The following is a 14,129-nucleotide window of genomic DNA, read 5'->3' as shown; positions in this document are numbered from 1 at the left end:
TCCCGAAGGCAGGCCACAAGCATCACTTAGCATCACAAGAGGTGGCTTAGCTTTCAGGTGCAGAATTGGGTCTGTTTAACTGTTCCTAGTGTTGTATTGGGGCCTGTCTACTTATGTTGTGATAGTCCATAAGATGTAGCCTCATTTAGTGAAACGATTGAGGTGCTTATTACAGTTTAATTAGAGTATTAAGAGTTGGACAGAACAGGAACTGACTCACGTGTGAGACCCTGAGTATGTCTCTCCATCACTCATGGCTTCACTTTCACTGTGACTAAACCCGAGGTAATTTCTGGTCTAAAAATCCTTTACACTGCTCAGTCTACCTTTTTTTCACTCAAGTGTTTTGAAAACTTGTTCCCTCTCCTCTTTCACCTAAGCTTCTTTTATTGTCCACCCCACTCTTTTAAACATTCTTCCAACTTAATACTCAAGTCTGAATCCTCTGAAAGCTACTGGGAAAATCCCTGTGGATTTAAGCCAGTTCAGAATTTTACCTTATATATATGTCTCTACACATCTATCTTTTGCGCATCGTGTGAAATTCAGTGAAGATGTGACTGTTCAAAGCAAAGACAGATTTGACCCGATGTTAAGTCCTGGTCTACCAGTTAAATATTGGAGGACACAAAAGTTATTCTAACTGAGCCATGGAAAGATGGGAAACGTTAAGTATAACAAATACTTAAGTGTTGGTTGGTCATATTTCGTAGTCCTACTTGTCTGTAAGCTACTTTCAGAAACTAATTCCTGTAGGGTGCACTTTATTATGGCAACACCCCAGTTCTTCATTCAATGACAACAGCATCCTTTTGCACTGAATCTCCATGTACAAAACTGCATCCCATCAAGTTCTCACAGGATGCCATTCTAATATTCTGTAGTTCAGAATGTAGGATCAATCCTTTCTGAAATCAAACTCGGACTGTGATTCCAAGGATGAGGTAGTTGCAGCTAAAATTAACTATGTAGGAACTGAAATACTAATGGATTGCCATGATGAGAGAAGAACATGGAAGGGAGAGGATATAGCTGGCCAGCAATTCCAATGCCCATACCTCAGCCAATAAAGTGTGACAGAAGCAAAAGGGAGAAGACATTATCATAACAAGGCTTTTGTAGCTTGTTGGCTGTTCACAAGCAAAACAAAAAGAGAGGGGGAAGGAAAAAGGGGGACTTAATCTGTTTACTGAAAGATCCAAACAGTTAGTGAAAGGGGAGAGGAAAAACAACTACATTCCTTACCTCATTTAAGCCAAAAGGAATGACGTAGATGTAAAGTATGAGGTCTTGATTATCTATTTTTAGATAATTTGTTGGGCAAGGAAGAAACCTAAATAGGGTTTGAAATGCCTGCCATTTGTGCTAAGGCACAGTCCTGTAATATATAGACTTGATTACAATGCCTGCACGCCAAGACAAACAAAATAGTGTCCCTGGGAAGAAATACTATATTCCCAACCAGAAATGCTTGTGAAAAGCTGCTTGTAACCCTGGCAATGAAAGACTGAATGTCGGGCCGTGTAAAGGGAAAAGAACTGCCTGTACTTTACTAATCAAATCCTCTCAGTTTCATTTATTCCTCACATTCCTCTTTGTTTCCCCCCCTTTTTTTTTTTTTAATACCTCAGCAATCAGAGGGTGACAGTCAAAGTTAGAAGTAAATAGGAACTGTAAAACCTTGTAAAAGGTAGTACTAGAGGAACAAACCAACAAAGGAAAAAACTGTCCAAGCACTGTCTCTGTTACCGTCGTGAATTTGCAGTGCAAGTTTTGTGATTTTTCTTTCCTCTGGGCATGGAGGGAGGGAGGTGGCAGAAGTCTAGCAGCATCAGGCCTAAATCGGCAGCAGCACGAGCGAGATGCAGCAATAGGACTGGGTCCTTCCCAAAGCTTGGAGGGCCACTGTCATTTTCAGATTCCTGCTCTTCCCCACTGTGGCCCCCTCCCCTCCTGCAGACCTATGTACTGCTTATAAGCCTTCAGTTTTGGGTCAAGTATGTATTTGTATACTTAACAGAGGTAACTGCCTCAGTACCTCAGGATATTTGAGAAACTTCCACAATAGAATTTGTTTGCGCTCCTAAAGACTTGGTGGGATGGCAAGGTGCTGTTAATTCTCTTTTATGTACAGATGGAGGTGCTGAGGCTCAGGGATGTTACAGGACTTGTTTCAGAGGAAGAAGAGCCGTCAGAAAGCATTATAGCTAAACAACCTGCAGTTGTTTGCAGATTTTCCAATTTCTATGTTTTAATGCTAATGCCTGCTCCTGAGTAATGTAGCTGTAAATCTGTTTCATCAAGAAACTGGGGTAGCCTAATCTGTCTCTGTCCAGTAGTTCCTAGTATGTGATGGGGAAGCAGAACTGCCAGATGAACAGTCTTCCTTGTATTTTTGATAGTTGCAATTCAGTTTGACCCTAGATAGTACAAGAGGATACTGACCTGGGGGTTTTACTTATGCTTTTAACATCCTGCTAGAGGTTGTAGTCACATTAGACTGTTACTTTGCCTTGAGGTACCTTGACCCAGCATTAGTCATTCCAAATGGTGCCATACTGTAGAAAGAGCTGATCAGTGGGGGACCTGCCAGATCAGAGAGCAGAAGAACTCCATAAAGTCTTACTATTAGACAAACATCTTCTGCAAAGGAAAAGTGAAAGTACATTTCAGGAATGTTCTGCAGCCCTTCTAAGCTAATTACCACTATTTTGCAGAATACCGGCTAGACTTGGGAGAAGTCTCATGAAGCATTACTGTGAACTCGTTAAGTAAGTGTTGGAGCACAGTTCCTAAGACCATGTTCAAATTCACCTTTGGAATCTTCTGATCTTAAGCACAGCAACAGGTCGGGTTAGGAAAGATTATACCTGCACCAGTATCCTATCACTGAACGTTGAACTCAAACGTGTGGTGGCTTAGGAGAAGTTCATATTTTTGAACTGCCTGTGCTCCATTACAAATATCAGAATCATTGCAGCAAGGCCAGGTGTGTCTAGTGACCCGAATAAAAGCTCAAGTGAGGCAATCCTGAGTCACATACACCTCCATGCACCACAGCTGGCATGGGTGTACCTACTAGCTATTTTGACCAACTTTAGAAACGCTAGGAGACAACAATCCTATTCTGCTTGCAAAGTCATCTGGCAAATAGCTTGCGTTCATGGTACTCCTTAGCCAAGCACAAGATCCTGTTCTTGCACAGACATACAGGAGAAGAGGACATTCCCTCAGTATCTGGAAACAGTAAACAAACTTGTGTCTCTGTGCCTACAAGAAGTAGAAAACCATGACTAGAGCATAGGGCTTCTTGTCATACTGCTGTTATCAAAGATGTTAGGGGCATAGGCATGACTTCTGCATACAATAGATGGGTTTAGGTTACTTAGGGGCCTAGGTAAAGTCACTTTTGTTTTGCTTATTTTGTTTGGACTAGCTCACCACAGACATTTAAGTACTTAAATCCCACTCATACTAATAGGAATTAGGAACCCACCTGTCTCCAAGATGTAGAGTTTAATTTCATTTTTAAAGCAACGTAAGCACTTAAGAGCATGCATGGGTGCCTGCCTTAGCTGCAACGATTGTGGAGAACCCTTATCTTCTACTGTTCCCATTTTCTTGGCAAGTGGCCTTTTTATTTTGCCTTTTGGTCTAGACATTACAGTAGTGGAAACTGTCTTAATTTTAAGTTCATTTTTCCACAGCAGATTTGGACATAGCTTGTGTTTGACAAGAAACAGGACTGCTAAAGCTATAATTTGCAGTTTTAGAAACAGAAGTGCATAGCATGACAAAAATTGTATATTTTTTTTTCTCTATAGGGATGAGGCCCATTCTTGCCTTTCTATTTTTGTATTCATTTTAAAAACACTTCATTCACAGTCAGAGAGGATTAGCCTGTCTGGAAAAGGAAGAGTAATAAGAATAAGTTTACAGGAATGCCATCAGTGCATCGGAAGGCCTTTCATAAGCAGGCCTCATTCACAGCAAGGTTGAAAGTTTTAGCAATACGGTGGATCATTTGATGACAACAAACCATAGAAAATGCTGAAGCATCCTAGGAGTAAGTCTCAACTCCTCCAATGAATGTCCTGCTTAGTTGAGGGCAGGAGGAGGAAAATACAGACCACGAAAATTCAATGATTCTCTTTCAAAGGAATTTTTTGACCAAAACTGTTAAGTATAAAACAACTGGAAGCATGCAGTGTTTTAACATGCAGCTTCCAGTAGGTAGGGTCATGAATATCATTGTCCTATGGACTTTACATCCAGATAAAATGCTTAGGGTAATAAACCAATTTTTACTGTTATAAAAGAGCCTATTTTACAAGCAGATATCTTCTCTTTTTTTCCTCTCTCCTTGCTTACACTGCTTTATCTCGTTTGCAGCCCAACTGCACAGAAACTGCACAAGCCAATCTCTCATATGATTTAAGAACACAGTTAAAGTTGTATTTCAATCTGAGACTAAGCGTAATAACTAACTGCTTAAAGCACACCTGCACTCTCCCTCCCTCTCCCTTCTCCAGGGGTATGCTTCCCTAGAAAACATCAGCTTGCCAAAATCAAGCTGTTCTGGGGGGTTGTTGACTTCTGGCTGCTGCCTTGTGGTATGGAGAAGACCCTGACCAGACCTGGCAGAGCCTCCTCTGCTCCCCTGGAAGCATCTCTGATTCACAAGCAACTTGCTGCCTCTCCCCCCACCAGCTTGCTGAGGGCTGGCAGGAACCTGGGCACAGGAGTTCCCAAGCTTGGGGTTTTTTTTTTTTTAGTAAGCTGGACTCTTAAGAGCACCCCAAGTTGTTGCTGCTATGTAGTATCCCAGGTGGTGACACTAAAGTGACAGAGAAGGGTGGCTTTCCCTTCTATGGAGAATTTTTGGAGAGACTTGGGAGAAGAAGAGCATGTCCTGGTTCAGCTAAGTTCTAGATTTAAAAAAAAAAAAATAAAAAATCATACTTCCCCAAAGCTGAAGACATCAGACAGAAATAAGCTGGTGACAATACCGAGGTCCTGTGTCTGCACAGCTATGGTCTCTTGACAGTCTAGTTGTGAATGTTTTCTCAGAGCTGTACAGAGAGGGGTTAAATTTGGGAGGAGGATGGTGTGGTGTTTTTTTTTTTTTTAAGGAAGCTTTGTCTGGGAGAAGACTGCTCGCAAATGCCAGAAGATGGAAAACTAAGAACTTGAAACACACATTTCAGGATTCTTTCTTTCCATTTTTTTTTCCTTTCCCTTCTCCTCTGCTCCTTCAATTCTTAAGCATTCAACATCCGATCTCCTTTCATTAAGTTTTTAATTGCTTGCCTGAAGGAAAGAGGTTAGGTTTTCCATCTGCTTTTTGATTTTGATGTACTGTGGTTTAATCACAGTGAGATCATATTTACTCTAAGGCTATTGTTTGCATGCTTTATTTTTTCCTCCCTCCCCCCCCAGCCCCAGCTGATGTCACAGAAGGCACACAGCCCTGGGATGGATTTGAAAAGGCCTTTTAAAGTCATGGAACTAGATCACACCCTTCCTTGGGTGGGGGGAAAGGAAACCGGTTACAAGGGTAAAACATACATAGAAAACTTTGTGAGTTAGGTGTGGTGGAATTTCCCAAAATATTAATAGGTCTTGAAGGTAAGTCAGGGGATGTGGTTTGCATTCCCAGAAAGAGCAGAGAAAGTGGTATTTCAGCACTCCTGTAAAACCCCGCTAACTCAGAGGGCAGGGGAATAAGCTCAAGATCAGGATATATCGCAGGAAATCACTGCTCTACTTCGCTGCAAATGTTACTGTCACAAACCATATCAGTCTTCTGTGATGCTCCAAAACAGGGTGGGTGGTCTGACAGCACAGAAGCAGTGGGCATTAATCTCGGGGTGTTCCCCAGGGCTGAGCGGGTGAGCATTACCTCAGATATGCCCTTTGCTAGCGTAGCGATGACCTGTTGCGTCTCAAGGCACAGGCTGCAAACAGAGGGTTGCTATGTAGTAAAAGGGAGTTGCCACTTCTGTCAGACTTCCCCTACACGCTTCTGAGCACCTCGGAAGTTTTACATGATTCAAAGGGTGTTTGTCATCCAATACATCCATCCTTCACTGCGTCAGAAACAGAAGCGGGTAAGTCAGCTCTCCTTATTTAACATCTGACCTCAAATTCTGTTTCTGCGATTACCTTTGTAGTGCCCAGGAAATCAGAGCAGCACACCCCTGCATCTATGTTCTCTAACTAAAATAAAGCAAAAACAGCCCAGCCAAAACCCAAAACTCGATCAAGAGCCTGGTTTATTGTCCTTCTAGGCAATGTAGAGTTACCGTTTTGTTACTCTTCAACAGACACAGAGCCAGAATACTTCCTTTTCAACTCACTTGTCCAGTTTGAAATGTCAGGCACTTCATGGTGATGCACTCAGTGCAGAACAATGAAGTATTTTATTCACACAGGCCAAAGCTTCAGTTAAGATCTCTAACCTTCATTTTCACATTTTTCCTTTTTTACTTCCCTCCCAGCCTTTTCTACCCTCCTTATTCCTTCTTTTGGATTCACACATTTAGATTCTCTCCCAAGTTGCAGGTTCACTGCCACATCTCAGTGTCACAAAGCACTTTGCTGACTGCATAAAAAAAATAATGGCTACACAAATATCTTGCACTTGCTTAAAACAGAACAGCTTTGCTGAAACAAGAGATGTTCTCAGGCCGGAGAGCCTTCAGTCTCTTGCATGTTCACATTAAGTTTGAATACAAGTTTTGGGTGAACTGATGGACCACAGCAGCATCTTGAGCAGGAGTGTGAAGTGCCTGGGCCCTGCCTGGTCTGCTCACTGCCTGCCTGCCACCTGAGCTGGCTGGAGTGCTGTACCTGCAAAAACTGACAGTAAATATATCCAAAGCATGACAGCCATAAGGCCTACTTCATCTTATCCAAGTACAATCCAGTAAGAAGGGGACATTCCCATTTTTCATCCTTAACTTTCTGTGTAATGGTCATGCTACAAAACAACCCCAGGCAGAACAAACTGAAATTCAGACCTTTCGGGCCAGACAGAGGGGCTGGGACAGCTAGAACACCAAAATAAGGCACTTGCTTTTCTCCCCTGCAGACCCAAGATTTTCCACATCACAACCTCCAGGCATTTTGGCGTACTTGAGCGTGACTGACTGCCTCTGTTCTGGAGATGCATAGGGCTAGAGTGCAAGGATACTCAGGGTGGATGAAGACCTGTCCTCCTTAGGGCCTCTGCTGAGGCTGTTAACTCTCATTAGCTGTAAAGCCAAACTTCCAAATCTGCACATGGAAAACAGCCTTAATTTCCATCCAGCAGGACCTGCAGTTATTTGGGCTAGCAATGCTTGACCAGAAAAGTATCTGCACTAAAAGAAAATTTGGTGGAAGAAAGCAAGAAAGTGCCTGAAAATTGGAACTGGGGGCTTTGTCTGTAAGCGTGAACTGAAACATTACCATGGCGAGCATTTACAACCAGGCTCCCTCTTTTGTCGTTAGCTGAGAGCCAGGGAAGCTCACAGTTCCCAGAGCAGACCCGCAGCCTGAACGAGATGCCAAGGGCCTGGCAGAGTCCTCCTGCCAAAGCTGCAGTTAACTGCAACACCTTGGTTGGGCAGCAAGCTTTTTCTACACGCTGTGGTAGCACTTCCTGCCACCTCTGCTTCGCTATCGACTTAAGATAAATACTAAGTGCCTGCACACAGCTTGCTGCTGGCAATTAGCAGTTACAGGTCTGCACACAGGTAGGGGCTGTTACGGCCAAGCAACAAGGCATCATTTTGTAGTTCATTTCCCGTGTTGGCACCCACATGGACATACCTAAGAACATGCCGGTGCATCTTGGTGTGTGACAAAAAGCGCTGCCTGCTTCCAGGTTTGAGGAGACCAGCAACACACATTATTCAAGGTTGCGTGTCTTATTCAGTGACCTCTGTCAACTTGTATTAAGTAGACTTCATGAAAAGATGCTTATTATAGATATACCTGTTACCTACTGTGCCTCGATAGTTTCTTGTGTTGTAAACACCATGCAATAAATTCTTTATTTCAGGGGCAGTGACAGTGAGAAGCAGAGAAGGTGCTAAAAAGCGCCGATGTTAAACTGTCCAGTGACTCTTGCACTGAAGCCCTTATGTCAGAAGGCGCAGAGCACAAACTTGCCTATCTTCTGCCAGTACTGCTTGTAGTCAAAACCGTTTCTCAGAATAAAACTCATTCTTTACTGGGTTTTCAGATCAGTTCTTCAGTCTCACAGGCAAATCATTACTATTAGACCTACTGCAACCATACATGGGTACATAAACGCTTAAGCTTGCTTTTGAATGGCAGTGATTAGTTTTAAAGAAACCTAAAAGACGGGGGAATCTATACTGAAAATTATTATGTGATGGATAATTAAGAGTGAGCCAACCAAAATGAAGCTACTGGTTAGAGCACAGACACTCCTTTGGGGTGTCTCCCCCCACCTTTCCTTCCTTTGTTCTTCTCTTCCTTCCTTCTCCCGATCTAGCTAAACGTAGAAAAGCTGTTTGGCATTTTAAGAAACAGTTTGTCCAATAATAGACTAAAAGGGTCCCACCCTTTTTCATTTAAAAGCAGAGGTGATTTCCCTAGTTCTGTTTGCACATAAAACTCTACATATAGGAAGCAATATTTAAAAACAAGACAAAGCAGAACAAAACAACATGTCCCACCAGCCAAGCACAGCGCAGGGATCGGTATCCACAAGCCTGTGTGCTCTGGAACATCCTAATGTGGCACTTTTGTGGAAGTGACTGAAATTCTTCAAGCTTATGGTTGGTTGAACCTTTTCCTCGAGCGTTCATTCATTGCAGAGCTGGCTGAGGAGTCAAGTCGGCAGCCCTGCGCTAGGAGCTTGGCACCGCGACACTCAGCCCTTAAAGACTCCATTGTATTTAACCTCATAGCGTGTCATTTATTATTCCTGTGTTTGCTTCCATGGCTGTGGGCACCTCACACGCTCTTGTTACCCACGTCACTGGATGTGTTCACACTAATAGAAAGAGTAGATATTTCCACCACTCTTTAACTCTTCTGCCATTCAGCCTCATCAACAAACAACCTTTTCATCCTCCAAACCTCAAATTACAGAATTCTACCAGATCCCTTCACTGCAGGGAAGGCGAACCAAAATAGATCATATTCTTCAAAGTATTTTCACATGTCTTTATTCAACTGCAGGCATGTTAACCATCAGATGCAGTAGGCTAAGGAGAGATTAGACACACCTTTGACCGTTCAATGATAGACCTCATTTATGCATCTGAATTTGGCTTGTAATTCCTTCAGCATCTAAGAAGAAAAATAGTTTACAGAGGGTTTTGAGGTTTTCTTGTTTAGGTTCTGCAAGTAGAACAGCTGACAGCTTTCAGGGCAGCAACAAAGTCTGGTGAGCCTCTTCCTGCAGCATGTTCCAGCTACAGTCCCCAGGCAGCAGTCATTAGGGTCAGGCTCACTTTCACTTTGACTTGATGACAATTGGGATAGCACTTTATTTAGCAGACAACTAAAAAACTTCATTTTATTCAGTGATTTTACAGAAGGTGCTTTCTACTGCACTCAAAGAGTCCAAGGTTAAGAGGAATTTAAGCTTCTTGAGAACAAATATTTTCTTTTTGTTTTGCCTGTATAGAGTACAAACACAGTGGGGGCCTGACCCTGGCTTCCACTTCCAAACATCCCAGTATTGCTAGCAAGGCTTGAGGATACAAAAGCTGAACTGAACCTTTCCAGTCAACCATTAGTTGTAGAGAAGCACTAATGGAAGTAATAGCTGCTATAATACAGAGGGCTCAGGATGATAGAGCTGTATATTTACCTATATATTTTTTTTCTCTTTGTATTAGAAATAAAGGGACACCTGTGCAACTTGCCAGCTGTGAAAAACTAGCTTCAAGACAAGTTTCTCAGCAGCCCTCTCTATTGACAATTTGTTTAGGAAATGGTCAAGTTTATTTGTATAGCACTTAGTCATACAAAAAGGTCACTGCTGTTGCCTTACCTTCTTATATCAGACGTGTTAGTGCTTATTCGGTGCCTATTTCACAGACAGGTGAGTGACAGATCCTTGCCTCTAAGAGCAAGTCCAGTTAATTCCAGATAACCCTCCCCAGTCTCTGAGCTGGTGAGACCAGTGAGGGGGAGTGTTCCGAGATGCAGGCTGTGATGCCCACAGCATCCAAAAATTATTTGCATTTGTCAAATCAATCCAGATACAGCCCACAAGTGTTCAGGGGTGCCTTTGATCAGGACTTCTTTTTGTGTGTGTAAAAGTAGGGACTACAGTCTTGATCACCACAGCAGGTCAAAGGTGCTCTGTGGTTTTCAAAAGCTTTCCTGATGACATTCTGTGGTGATAATTTCTTTTTTCTGAAGACTGACTCTGCTGACTAATGAAAGCAACTGTGACAGTGTTCCTGAAGCTCATATTAAGAAATCCTGTGAAGGAAGAATGAAATCAGGGAAATGCTCAAAACACAGGTTTGCTTAGCAGGAACAGTGGCTGTGTTGCTGGCAACAAGCAGCAGGCTTAGGATTTCTGGTCCCAGTTCTTATTTGCAGGAATATTTTGCCGGCTTCAGTACTCCATCAGTGGCTGATGCTGGTGGCATGGGCCATTTAAAAGGCCTTGAGGATATTGCTGTGAAACAAGTGGCAACCAATTAGTATAATTCACATACTGGTGCCTGAGTTAACACTGACAACGAGAATCTGAAGCCGTTTGCAGCAAAGAAGTTCTTGAAGCATATCCAGAAAGTATTAACATGCTGCATGCCAGGTGGTGAGAAGGTCACTGGGACAGAGATAATGAGCAACTGGAAAAAAATTCACATGGGAACTTTTATCTGCTCTAATTCTACCAGTTTTCCAGCTTTGTTCTGAGAATTGCTTTGCTACAGAAGCTAATCGAGCTTTTCAAATACCTTTAATCACTAAAGTATGGAAGAATAAGCGTTGATCTTTGATTTAGCCTGCTTGTTTTGTGCCCCCGCCCAACCTTCCTCCTTTGTTAAATAATACTCTCTGCAAAAGCTTCCTTTAAACAGTCAGTTGCACAGCCTGAGCTAGTCACATTAGTAGATTTATCCTGTGCAAGACAAACTAGAAAGAAATGTAGAAAGGTAAGAGATTAACTTGAATATTCAGACTGGGCAGGAACTTATCTTTTCTGAGCTCTTTCGACTCAGCTGAGCAGCCAAGTCAACATGGCAAGAGCATAGATACAGTGTTCAAGACGACACCACTGTTTTTTGACCATGCTAAAGAATAGTTTTACAGTTCTGCCAAGGCACGGACAAAACTGCTCCCTGCTTTATCTCTATTTGCATTTCTGAGTGTTGTTGACTGATGAGCTGAGTAGCTGTACAGAGAGAATGGTGGGCCCCAGTGCTGCTGTTTACATGGGAGTTTAAAATGGCAATCCTACTTTTCCAAGCCAAACTTGATTTATGCTGGCCTCACTAATGATACCGATGAAAGGCAAAGCCAGTGTTTCTCATACATTTGAAAGCTGATCCCCCATTCAGAGACGAGAAAACTGATCTCACGCACCCCATTTCAACACTACGTCTTGGGAAAAGCATATTCTTCTACCTTTTATGTGACATCTGAGCTGACCCTTCCTCCATCCACCAGTCAGCCCCTTCATACAGCCTCCCAGCTGTATACTACACTTAGGAAAAGTTGAACTGAGCAAGGTCAGATGGAAGCCTGCTGTTTTGATGAAGCACAGAGATGATGCAAAAACATCAGTGCTTGTCAATGGGGAAAGATACAAGTGGGGGATAAAATAAAAAGTTTTGATATGTCCAAGAAGGAGAATAAACACGACAGATGAAAACACTAAACTGAACTTGATGCTATCCCTTTAATAGAGGGAAGATAAGTCGTCAAGACAGCTGCATATCCTATCTTAGGGTGGATTAGCACCATTTCGGTTTGTGTACAGCATTCACATGCTTCAGCTAGAACACTCCAGACCCAGGGCTTCCTGTGTTTTTTTTCAAGTGCTTACAATTAGTTTATAACTGTCTCTGCTGACTGCCTTCACCAAAAAGCAGGCAGGCATGGAACAGTTGTTGCCAATGCATTTGGAAATATCACCAGAGCCAAGAAATTAAGTGTTCACTGCCTTTGTGAGGGGTCCAAGAATGTCAGTGCAGACAGCTTGCCTACTTTCCATTGAATACCGACACTTGGCCAGTTACTCAGACCTGGATGTGCCATGTGGGCCTGCAAAGGGAGCTGGTTCAGTCCCTGAGAGTCAGACCACAATCATACATCAACTCAGAGCTGGCTTAAAACTTCTTAGTAGAGGTACTGCCGGTAGCATAGCTACAACAAAACAGAGGTCAGGGCAGGCTGCAAAGCCTGCCTGAAACAGTAGGCAAATGCTTGGGAGTAGATCCGTGTGGTGAAGTTCCCTGTATTATTACTGCTCCACTGACATAGTCAAGCAAAATGAATGTAAGTGTGCTTGAGGTACGTTGGCACAGCTCAAAGGCACTTGACTGCTTTTAGACTCCTCCCAGGTTGCATACAGATGCACTCTATGGTAACGTTTGGAACCTAAATTCTTAACGCTCTTCAACATAAGGACAAGCCCATACATATTGCTACAGCTTTCCCCACAGCAAAGGCATGACTCCATCTGGGGTCACTGGACACCTTTGTAAAAAACGTTCTCTTCAAGATCTCTCTACAGAGAGGGGGACTCTGGGGAACCTTTTCCTTTGAGGTTTTTTGGTTGTTTTGGGGTTTTTTTGGTGATGGTGGTTTTGAGGCAGTGGGGGGAAGAAGCTTTTTGCCCATTAAGCCAGTGCTGTGCTGCACCACACCGCTAAGGAAGTTTACAGAAAGAATGAGAAGGCAGAGCACTACATACCAATGTGAGCATCATAGTTCAAAACCCGTGACGTCTTGTCAATTTTTAGTTTTGGCTGGTTTTTCTCATGAGGTGATCTACAGATCCCTGACTTTAAAGGAGCCTACAGGTGACAGCTAAGACAAGCCAGCTCACCGCCTTCACACTAATGGGATCTGCACCTCTAGCAGAAAGTCTTTGGGGACCCTGAAAAACTTAAAAAATGTTTGGAAACAACTGCTCTGGATTATGTCCCCGAGAGCCTTATTCAAGTTTTATTTTAAGTATCAGCTGGCTGTAGCAGCACACAGCACAGTTACAGGGAAGTCAATGTCAAGTGATGAAGGTACAAGCCCCCATTCACAGGAAGAGCATCTCAATGCCAAGAGCAGAGCTCTCCTGACTCCCTGTCTGTTCAGGTGACTAGACCACATAAAGAGCTCCTACCTGACCTAGCATTACTGGAAGACTTCTCACTAGCAGTGTTGCTAACACAAGCCTCTCATTTTTCCTGCGTAGGGCAGAGAAATCCTGTGCTGCATTATTTTCCCATGTTATTTTGATTTCCTGTACTCTTTACAAAATAAGTTCTTATTTCTCTCCACTTAGAATGTGAAGTTTTAGAAGATTCTAGTATGTTTGTTCATGTGTTTTTCTTGCCCTTCTTTCTCCACAGAATCTTATGGCAAGAGCCCTGTATGACAATGTCCCTGAATGTGCAGAAGAGTTGGCCTTCCGCAAAGGAGACATTTTGACAGTGATAGAACAGAACACTGAAGGTCTTGAAGGATGGTGGCTCTGCTCCTTGCATGGCCGGCAAGGCATTGTTCCAGGCAACCGTGTGAAACTCCTGATAGGTCCAGTGGTACAGGACAGTCCTTCTGGCCAGGATATGTCCAATTCAGGACTGATGCATCAATCCTTCAACCAGCAAAAGATCTACCAAGTGCCAAGCTCACATGCCTCAGCACGTGATCCTGTCTACCAAGTGCCACCTTCCCATCCGAATCAGGGAATTTACCAAATACCCACCGGTCATGGTCTCGTGCGACAAGATATTTACCAAGTGCCACCTTCCATGCAGAGATGTATTGATGGTTCAGCTCTGACTAACAAGGTGTGTGTGCATTTGCTTTTATGTCATAGCTCCAAAGCAGCTCACTTGTGCTGAGCACCAGTAAAGTAGTTAATGGCCAGTGATAGCCTATGATAGGAAGGATCGGTGTATATTTGCCTGTGGGAGGCAAAT

At 43.1% G+C, this 14,129-nt stretch overlaps 1 protein-coding gene across 4 annotated transcripts in view; it reads left to right on the top strand.

Annotated features, from left to right (window-relative positions):
* The window catches only part of NEDD9 (neural precursor cell expressed, developmentally down-regulated 9), a 107,146-nt gene that overhangs the window by 70,139 nt on the left and 22,878 nt on the right, over positions 1-14,129 (top strand). For all 4 annotated transcript variants that reach the window (XM_056330480.1, XM_056330479.1, XM_056330481.1 and 1 more), the window contains one exon: positions 13,557-13,997. In XM_056330480.1, coding sequence (XP_056186455.1) covers positions 13,557-13,997 — 441 coding nt within the window. The remainder of the gene's footprint in view (positions 1-13,556; positions 13,998-14,129) is intronic.

The sequence above is a fragment of the Falco biarmicus genome, chromosome 3 (assembly GCF_023638135.1).
Source record: "Falco biarmicus isolate bFalBia1 chromosome 3, bFalBia1.pri, whole genome shotgun sequence".
In the NCBI taxonomy this organism is placed as follows: Eukaryota; Metazoa; Chordata; class Aves; order Falconiformes; family Falconidae; genus Falco; species Falco biarmicus.
The sequence above is the reverse complement of the archived record's forward strand: the minus strand, read 5'-3'. Positions and strand labels throughout refer to the sequence as shown.